Source organism: Cryptotermes secundus, unplaced genomic scaffold (assembly GCF_002891405.2).
Source record: "Cryptotermes secundus unplaced genomic scaffold, Csec_1.0 scaffold247, whole genome shotgun sequence".
In the NCBI taxonomy this organism is placed as follows: domain Eukaryota; kingdom Metazoa; phylum Arthropoda; class Insecta; order Blattodea; family Kalotermitidae; genus Cryptotermes; species Cryptotermes secundus.
The window spans coordinates 3,316,999-3,328,019 of NW_019740656.1; the positions used below are offsets into that span (position 1 = coordinate 3,316,999).

At 34.8% G+C, this 11,021-nt stretch overlaps 1 protein-coding gene across 1 annotated transcript in view; it reads left to right on the forward strand.

The window, feature by feature from the left end:
- Nucleotides 1–1,645: 1,645 nt before the first annotated feature.
- Nucleotides 1,646–11,021, forward strand: part of LOC111872400 — a 26,862-nt gene continuing 17,486 nt past the window's right edge. Inside the window, exons 1-4 of the mRNA XM_023866252.2 lie at nt 1,646–1,778; nt 3,817–4,019; nt 6,797–6,874; nt 9,013–9,107. Coding sequence (XP_023722020.1) covers nt 1,646–1,778; nt 3,817–4,019; nt 6,797–6,874; nt 9,013–9,107 — 509 coding nt within the window. The remainder of the gene's footprint in view (nt 1,779–3,816; nt 4,020–6,796; nt 6,875–9,012; nt 9,108–11,021) is intronic.

The following is an 11,021-nucleotide window of genomic DNA, read 5'->3' on the forward strand; positions in this document are numbered from 1 at the left end:
CATACCTGTAAAGCTGTATTCTGTCATAAATGATTTAGACTACATGACGTCATGTCCAATCTTCATAGTCATCACTGTGAGGAGAATTTCAAGCCTCACTCCAATTACATGAAGTAGATATCAGTACCAGTACAGTACCTATGAAAGAACATGATCACTTTTTTCTATATACTTCATCACTCTAAGCTTACATGATAATCATGACAACTCATTAAATGTTACGTAAGTTCTGCAATTGAAGCATTATTTTCACACAACCCATAAACTTAAGAACTTAAAGAGATGAAGGAAATGCAAAACTGCATAATGAAATATAAATCTTTACCATTGTGTTTGGATATCAGTGCATAACTAATATGTTTGTAGCAGAAGGATATTTTCTATGGAAACAGACCATTACAGAAGTAGAGGCTGTAGGAAACAATCAGTCTATCAGTATCAAAAATAGTATTCTAAAAAAAAGTGAGGTGTAATAAATATAAAGACTTCTGAAAAATAATGCAATTTTTACTTTGAAATGCATGATTAACTAAGAAAAATAATGACTGAGATTTTCTGACAGAATTTTTCAGCATTATATGTGCAACAATTTAACAAAAACAAGAGCGTAGACTGCTGTGATGGAAAACAAAAGCTGAATCAATCTCATTCCTGTCACCACACTTTGTAATCTGTTGTTAAATATGTGGAAACTTACTTCAGTTCAAAATGTTATGACCCACTGTTTGAGATAAAACACATAAATAACAAGAAATAGAATGAAAATATTTCAGAATTCATATAGTTCTGTAGGCTTCAGTATTGAATTGAAGAGTGTTGTCTTCTGGGCTGTGAAACCATGTTACCTGATAGATATACTGTATTTACAAACATTTTGAAGGAACCTGTTGCTACTTCCAACTTCATGCAAACTCTTCTATCCTGAACATGAAAGTAGCACATACCTCTGAAATGTTGGTAAATATCTACCAGACTAAACTGCATCATATTCTAGGAGATAGTCAGCTTCATAGTCACTATCTTGAGAACCTCAAATCTCGATATGATGTTCATTGTAAACTTATTTTTACCATCATTATGAGCTTTATAAAGATAAGTAATTAAGTCTTATTCTTATGAATTTCAAGAGATTGTCTTATTATTATTTGTTATGCATTACATGTGTACATGTTTTCATTGATTCTGTTCATTTGAAAGCACTATACGAACTTGACTACATATATCGGTAAATGGTGCGAATTGAGTAAGAGAAGAATACTTACTAGAGTTAGGATCATCTTGACAGACGCTTCATTTCCATTGTAAACCTTTATTAGTGACTTGCTTATTGTAGAAGTTTTATAAGCTGTATGATTTTTCCAGTTGCTGTAGGAACTAGCGATAAAGAGCTTATGATGGCCTCTTTAGACCCTAAGCTAACCAGTGCACATGTGATAATTGCATTTAATCAGTTATCATCACTGTTACAGTTTTCCATGCAAAGCAATTTAATTTGCACACAGTTAAGGATTTTTACTTGTGTGCTGGATTAATGTGGGTGTACTGAAGCTACCAGATTACCTACTGAAGCATTTGCTGCTTTCGTTTTGTTGTGATGTGTCTTCATTCGTGATAGTTTCCTTACTAGCAGTGGTAGCACTTCACAATGCCAGGTGTACTCTTTGTCGTGTGCGTTCCCACAGCGGAATATGAGAAATCTCTCATATATGGGACATCTCCAGTCGTCGTCCCCTCTACTGACATGTTCCCTAGCCATGGTTTACAGAAAGGTCCTTCAGGTAAAATAATTGTGTAATATTTTACAAAGAATTTTCATTTGATCCTTGTAAGTGTTTGTACATTTGTACATAAATGACACGTGATTTTGGATAGGAATTATATATTACTATATGTACCCAAAATTTAAGGGAAAGTTATGTTTGTTTTCATTTTTGTATATGGAAATAAAGAATTTAAGAAAGTAAAACCAAAAGGGAAAGTGCCTGATGTGTTGTGAGAAAGAAGATCCAATTCATATAATATCTTTATACTGTTGATAATTTCTGGGCTTGTACTTTCTGTACTCAGAACTCTTACATTATAACTCAGTACCTGAATTTGGAAATTACAAGACTAAGCTGAATGAGGAAGTAAGGGAGCAAAAAATTTGTTAAAGGTCTTTCATTCTGGTCCGTCACACTAACCAATTAACAATCAAGTTCCTTCCGTCAAATGTGACACTTTTTTAAGTTTTCCACCTCGTCACAACACACAGACAAGCAACATCAACTACCGACAGACAACACACGTCAACAACATCCCGAAGCAAAAAGATTGGGCCAAGCGGGAAAGAATTCTAGGGATTTTAAGAATTCTTACTTCTAATAACGAAACATAATTTTACAGAATTAACGACGAATCAAATAAGGAAGCTACTGTGGTGTGTGAAAAACTTTTAGTGAACCGACATTCTGGGTAATTTTAACTATTTGTAATTATTTTAATTAACTGGAACGTGGCTATCTTGGACAAAGTGAAGTTTTGTGTGTTGGTGATTTCTTTTTCTACTATAAATGCCTCTGATGATGGCTCCGTGGTGAGCCGAAACATGTAAGGCAGGTGCTGACGAGGTGGAAAACTTAAAAAAGTGTCACATTTGACGGAAGGAACTTGATTGTTAGAAAATTTGTTGTTTGCTGCTCTCCTGTATGTTTCAGTCACTCTTCAACCCCAGAGATGGATGCATTGCATTGAAATATTGATAAATTTCTACCATACTCTACAGTGTCAGATTCCAAAATTTAATCCATGTGACAACTTTTCTTTTAGATATGGTACCTACTTTCTCAAAATCTGTTTAGTATGATTATATGAAAAATGTAGACAAACAGATGTGACCTACCATCATGCTTTAGTTATATGCACTTTACATAAAGACTACATAAAGAGTATTATCAAAAATTTTCAAAAGGATTCGAGAGTTGAAAGATAAGGCAAATATGTGCAGAATGCCTATAAGATTTTTATTTCTCTTTGCATAAGAGACGAGCCCTTTTTAACTTTCTCATATTATACAGTGAACATGAGGAAGTATTGTGCACATCAAAATTCGTTCTCAGAATTTGGCTGGATTTACACATTTTCAGCCCCTCCCTGAATTTTAAAATGTTGTTTTTGGAATGTTTGTCTCTCTGCCTGACTGTGCCTGACTGTATGTATGTGCCCATTGCTAGTGCCTGAATAGCTTTACTGTTTTATTTATAGTTGGTATTTAAGAGTTTATCTATCTTAGGACATTGCCTAGTGAATGTGAACATTCTGGCTTCAAAAATTGCTGACCTTCATAAGAACCTCCGAATACAGAATTGTCAATTTTCTTAAAATGACACTAAATATTTTTAGATTTTAAAGGATTTTGATGATGGTGTAGAACATTCAGAATTACTTGGTTTTTGGACTTTTTCCAATGTCTGGTATTCTAGAGTCTAGCAAACACAACGTTTTGGAAACTGTATCTGTTTCTGTCTTCAGGTGAGGGAGGATAAGACACCTACTCACTCGGGTCACTTAGAAAGGTGTCTTCCCCCCCCACCTCACTAGAGGATGGGAACAGATCCTGTGTCAAAAACCCAGTAAATGTGACTAATGATTTAATTTAAATTTCAGTAAATTTTTGGAGATCATGTCCTTAAATAAAAGTAAATAGGTGGCGTCTTCAGGTAAATAACAGTATATCTTCTGTCAGCCGAATTGCATATGTGAGAAGGTATGTGCAAAGTTAATACAGCAATTTTTTTGCTTTCCTCCCCTATTTTGATTCTTATATTCTATTTACAGGGGAGAATCTCATAAAACTGGATCCTCCTGACTCGAAGGAGGGATTTGTAAGACATGGGTTCGGGAAATTTAGACCGTTATTTCACTCCAAAGAACATTCAAACAGTGAGAAGCACATGAGTGCAACAGCACGGATACACGAGGATAGCAAAATGGCTAAGAATGCTATGAATTTTAGCAATGAAATAGTGCCGATGGAGAGGGTAAGAACCTCGTTATTCATCACATGGTGTAATCATATCATGTAAAAGAAAAGGTAAAAGGTGAAGTTGTCCCTGTGTTTTATTAATCAATCACCATGCCATGAAGATGTGTGGGGAAGTGGAGTTGGAGATGCACCATTTTGATGGAGGTGAGCGGTCAGTTTCATCCCCCAGCTGTTATATTGTTGGGGAAGGAGCCCCAGTACCCATTGGATAGGAGGCTTTGTGGGCCCCAGAGTCAGTCTGGACACTATGGAGTAAAGAAGAAGTTTCATGCTTCTGCTGGGAATTGAACCACAGCCATCCATCCCACAGCCTGTTGATGTACTGGTTGCTCATGCTGTATCTGAAAACCTATTTCAGTGCTGAATAATGTAGAACATTATGGTTGAACTGGTAACATTAATGCTTCATATCTGGACAGATCAATCCAGGCCGGGAGACCGGATATCCCAACTTTAATTTTTCGTGATTTTCCACAGTTCTTTCATTCAGATAGGAGAGTACCTCAAATTAGGCTACAATCGCTCCCTTCCCCATCCTTTTGAAATCATTATTCATTAATCATTGTATGATCTGATGTTGTATGGTCTGAGCCACTCATAGCATTGTTAAATAAACTATGAATAAATAACATAAATATTAAATGAAGAAGGCTCATGTTCCAAAATTTGTAAACACAGTGGATTAATGAAGAACGTCATCTTCTGGGATGTGATGCTGCAGCTGCTTGCTCATGCTGATTCCTCATGCGCAGATTTTTCTACGTTCCTCCGAAACGTCAGTTCACACAAGCTCTACAAAGCGCCACATCCCAGAAGACGGCATTCTTCATAGTCACCCTCATGAAAATTTCAAATCTTGCATAGTGGCTTAATCATTGTCATACTGACTCTGTGCTGACAACCATTGTTGAATATAGATATTTTGAAAATTCATGCACAGTGTCAAATCTGTTCAGTTATCTAAAAAACTGTAGGACTTGCAGAGAATGTTTACCGAACACAAAATTTATAATTCATTTTTCCCCAAAAAATGTATTTGAAATAATTTCGATTTCCATAATAAATATTTTAGCAAGTTACAACTTGATATACACTGAAATGTGTAGGTCTTCATATAAAACGTCAATTAAAATTGCTCTATCCAAATGAATATTGAAGTGATCCAACAGTTTTTCATAAAATTCTCCAAAATGAAATTTTATGAAAATGTATGCACAGCTTCATGAAATATTTATTGTGCTCAGGCAGATGGACTGATTGAATGAACTTATGATGTTCTGCAGGATTGCAGATGTTCCAGGAAAGGTATATAGATAAGTCATAAGTAAGATAATCTTTGCATGCAAAAGTGGGATTATACTGTATTTTTAATTTGTTAAGTAAGTTGTCAAAGGTAAAGATAGAAGGACTACTTTAATCAAGCTTCAAATAGAAATTATGGTCAAGTTCTTATTATTGAAGAATAAGATTTCTAACTGATGCATCTGTAGAACACTGCAATGTGATTCGTACGCTGACTGGTTCTGTGGGTTCTTTCACACACACATATTAACTGAATTTTCAACATCTCTGCCGTCAGAAGGATAATTAGATTATAAGTGTTAACAACCAGGAATAAATGCATCGTTTCATTTCTTGATGGTTTTTCTTCTTTTTTAGGAGGATATGATGTATTGCTTGTGTCATGATGAAACACACAGGAAAGATGAGCAAAACAAAGTAATTAGTGTACTCTGGACTGTAGTACAGGAACAGAATTCGGTCCCATCTTACTACTTTCATTAAAGATAGCTCATTTAGAGATGAGTGAACTTCTCAGTTTATGGATTAACTTAATATGTATTACAGACACCCTATATGCATACAGAATGAAAATCTGAGTAGATAAATGTGTATGGAGAAAAGAACTACCAATTATCACAGTAAATGTTGAATGGGATTGACTATTAAAACGTGGTTGTTACTATCTGCATCACCAGCATTAACGTTAATGAACACTGCATTTTACCTGCACTATATTTACGGTATTTACATGTTTTATATGATTCTCAAAATAAACAGCGATTATTTCCCTGAACAGCATTAACTGACGAATCCTTGTAATTGAGACAGTTTTTATTTTCTCTGAAATTAGCAACTGGATTTTGTTAATGTTTATAGATTGATTTCAGGTGAAATATTTTAGTTACATAATGGCTGAAAAACTCTCTGAGGTCACAGCATAGAGTAGAGCCACACAAAGCGTCTTTTCAAATTTTGGTTCTGTCTTTTAAATCAGTGAAACAATATTTGTGTCAACTTTAAAACCAACAACCATAACAATAGCTCAGTCAGCATAATAACATGCTGTGGGATGGACAGCTTGGGTTCAATTTCTGACAGGGGCAGGGACTTTATTCTTCTCTAAAGCATCCAGACTGGCTCTGGGGCCCACCCAGCCTCCTATACAATGGGTAACGGGCTTTTTCCCTGGAGGTGATTGGTCTGTGAACCTGACCGCTCACATCCATATATTTCTGATATCACTAATGTTCAAGAATGAAAGTAATTAATTAATTAAGCACATGGCATACTTTATCTTTTAGCTTTACCTTTTACCATAAAGAACCATTTAATTAATGACAGCTGCTTTACTTTTAACTTTCTCATTATGTGAGGTTTTATTCAGGCTTGAACCTGCCCTGCTGTTAGGAATTTGTAGTCATTTACATTACACTGAAATTGAGAGCTTAAATCATAATTTGCGTTACAATTCTGCAATTTATGTTTCAGATATTAGAAGAACTGCTAAAGAAGTTGGAAGTTGAACATATCGTTTGGTGCAATGATAAAAATGGCTATTATTATCAGGTGAGCTTACTAGAAATAAAGCAAAACAAAAGTAAAAATTATTAATTTGAAATTATTCCTCATCATTGTAGAATATAAAGTTAACATAATCAGTTCTGTTCATAAGGGATTGGACATTAGTTTCTGGATACTATATAACTTATATTTTTAAGTATAATTATAATGGATCTTAAAGTAATAGAATAGAAAGATATGGGCTAGATTTATTTGACTCTCGGTAGGGTCGAGTGGTAGCCTGTTGTGACACCATAATGATGTCACTTGAGACTTAAACACCGAGTTTTTTCTGTAACAAATTTAGGCTATGTTATAAATAAGTTCTCTTTGAGATAATCTGAGAGTTGAATGTTGAGTGAATCGTCCTGGATCTTAGATCTGGTTTGATCTGGCACAGATTAAGTTCTGCTGTCAAATAACTACTCCATTAACATTTGAAATTTAGAAGGTCCATAAGTAATTGTAATTGGCTTACATAATGAAACTATGCAAAAATTCTAGTAACGTTGTTTCAGATAATGTGTTTAATTCTGTTGCTAAGTGAATGTTCCCAGATCTCAGATCTGGTTTTATCTGATACAAATTAAGTCTCACTTCATTATTGTTTTCTGATTGTGAAACTTTACCACGTGGGGGCCTGGATGGGTATAAGAATTCAGGCATATATACAAAATAGTGTTGAGTCACGTTGTTATAACATATATTTGAACAGCTTTTGAAAATATGAGGTGATTATACTCCCTCAGATATTGCCCACTGATGATGATGATAAGGATAGGCTTTGATATCCATTGTAATGTGGTCTGTCGTGGCCAGTTAAATAAAATAAACCTCTCTAGTTAGTATCATCATACATTTCTATATAGCTTGTGAAGATGTGAAGACCCTGTAATTACTTTATTAACACATTTTTTAATATCCTGTAAGAAAATTAATGAATTTGACTGACTCAGAACAGGATTCATTGTCAGAGTACCCCTTCATTAGTTAAATAATTATCTAGCTTTCAAGAAGGAAGAAGGAAATTCTTTTTTTCATTCATGATTTACTGGAAGCCTTTTAAATTCTATAACTCTCTGAAGTTGGTCCTGAGGTGATATGTACATATTCTGAGAGAGAACAGGCTGAATATTTTAAAAGTTAGTAGTGAGAGGAAAGTCAGAATTATAGCTGAGTCAGGGTGGCGCTCTGGTGCTTTCTTGAGCATGAGGACATCTGTAACTTCTAAGACACTGATGTAAAATATGTAGTCCTTACAGTTTAGTTAATTTCTGAGCTGTGACATGGAGGCATCGGCCACTTTATGTATGTGTGTTTCACAAGCTGTTCATCGTTCAATTCCATCTTTGGAAGTATAAAGTTATCATAGGTATAGCAAGTGTCACGTAACTTTGAACAAGGCAAAGAGTAACCTTAAATGCGCAGAAGAAAATTTTCAGACAAGGGGGTGGGTTCGAGGGTGTGAGAAATGACAGGCGGCCAGTTGGTACCAAGGTTACTCTTGGCCTTGTTCGAAGTTATGTGACACTTGCTTTAACAGGACTGATTCATATCATGATTTTAAGTTATTTTTTTCAACATGCAGCTACATGCTGGATAACCCAGGTACTTTTATTTTTAGAACTACGTGCATGGTGTTAACATAGTAGAGAAATAATCCGTTTTTAAGTTAATTATAATTTCAGACTTATTCATATAATACAGAATTTAATGAGTCATAATCTGGGTTCAAATACCATATACTTCAGTAGAGATCCACTAATCTGCTTCCTTGTTGCTGATTTCTTGTGTGTCTTACTCTTGTATCCTGAAGATAGATGTGATAAATCCATGCAAAACATTTGTGGACTTCTGCCAAACTACATGCTGTTACAACCCAGAAGATCATACCTTTCATACTGATGACTTTGAAAATTTCAAATTAAACAAGAGAGGATTTCCTCACAAAGGCCTTATCTAAATATATAAATAAATAAATAGGGGACTTGAATTTTCAGCCTGAGCAAAAGATTTTAGACATTAAAAACTTGTTCCCTTTTTATTTGTTAAGCATGAAATGTGTATCTTTTACAATATGTAACTCTGATACTACGTATAGTAACAAATTGAAACACGTAATGATTAGTATGCATGATTTGTAGGTGTTTTTCCCTGTTGGAGCAGGAGATCCATGTGAAAACTGTCTGCACTGCCTCACAGAAATGGGGATTGGTATAAAATACAATTCAGTAGTAAGGTAATGTGATTAATAAGTTATTTTATGTGTTCAGCTGATTACTCAAAAGTTCTGAAAATGTAATTTCGTTTATGTACACTTTTTGGAGGGGCACATAGTAGTGTAGTTGGTTGAGGCACTATGCTACAAGGTGGAAGGTTACGGGTTCGATCCCCAATGAGGGGTATTGGATTTTTCAATTTACCTAATCCTTCCAGCTGCACTATGGCCCTGGGTTCGACTCAGTCTCTAACAGAAATCAGGAATCTGCCTAGGGGTACAGGGTGGCCAGTGTGTAAGATTGACAACCTCACTGCCATCTGTGAGCCGATTGTTTAGAATATGTGGAAGTCTTGATGTCTCACTACATTATGGGCCTCCTTGGCCTATTACTGGGACAACTTTACCTTTTACCTTTTACATTTTTTGGATTTGTTAAATTTATTAGATTTCTCCCCAAACAGAACTTTTTATTTTCTGGATTTGAGGTACTCACAACGGTAGTTATTAAGAGTACTAACTTCTGGGACATAACGCCGTGTAGTTCGTTGAAAACCGACCGACGTTTCAGAGGAACTTATCGCCTCCATTTTCAGGGTTGGCTGAAGACAGAGGTGATATGTTCCTCTGAAACATTGATTGACTTTCAACAGACTACATGGAGTTATATCCAAGAAGTTAGTACTCTTCATGTGTCTCTTCCCTTCTAGTTTTTATATATTAACTAACTAACTAACTAACTAACACCATGGAACAAAGTCCTCGAGAATCTGTTTGTTGTCCAGCTGGTTTACTGTGGAAGCCAAAATACTGTGTCAACAAGAGCCCCATTACTAGTCTCTATCCTGAGCGATATAAATCAAGTCCACGTCCTTCCAACCTGTCTCTTTAAGATTCATTTGAATATTATTGTCTGATCTGCACCTAGGTCTTCCAACTGATCTCTTTCCTTTAGGATTTCCTGCTAAAACTTTATATATATTCTCTCCTATTCCATCCACATTACATGTTCCAGCCACACAATCATTTTTGACTCTGTCAACCTAATAATATTTTGTCAAATTACAAGTTATGAACCCCCTCATTGTGCAGTTTTTTCCAACCTCATGCCACTTGCCTCCCTCTTTATGGTCCAAATAGTGATCCTTAGTACTCTGTTCTCAAACACCCTCAGTGGTATTTTTACACTCCTTCCCTAAAAGCTCCTTTTTCTTTACTGTAACTGTTTATTGTAGGAGACAATTAAATTGTGGTGGGATGCATTTGTTCCAGTTCGTGTTTTATGATGGGACATAATTATGCCAGTACACCAGATCAAAATATTATTAAATAATGCAGAATGTAAATACATTGAATTGAGTTGAATTGAATTTATTTACATTCTATAAATCCTAAGTAGGTTAGTACCTTTGGATACAGAACAAGTCAAAAGGTTACATACATAAGTACAGACAATTTTAGCTAAAAAATTAATATAACTTAATTTTACATCATTCTCTATTTACATTGAAGTATTCATCTAAAGAGTAGAAGGAATGAGCATGTAGATAATTCTTTAACTCTGATTTAAAACTTTTTAGTATCATTGCCCAAGTTTTTAATACTTTGTGGCAGATTGTTGAACACTTTTATGCCAGTAAAGTAGATTCCTTTTTGATATACTGATAAAGTTGATGAGGGTAGGTGGAAGTTATATTTTTGTCTAGTATTCATGTTATAGACATCAGAATTTAATTTGAATTTATCTTTGTTGTAAACAACAAATAAGAGAAGCGATAATATGTATTGCGATTGAAGAGGTAGAATTTTTAATTTCTTAAATAATTCTCTACATGAATCTCTACTTCTACATCCTGTAATGATTCTAATTATATTCTTTTGTATTTTAAAAATTATTATACTATGTGAAGAGTTCCCCCAAAATATTAATCCATA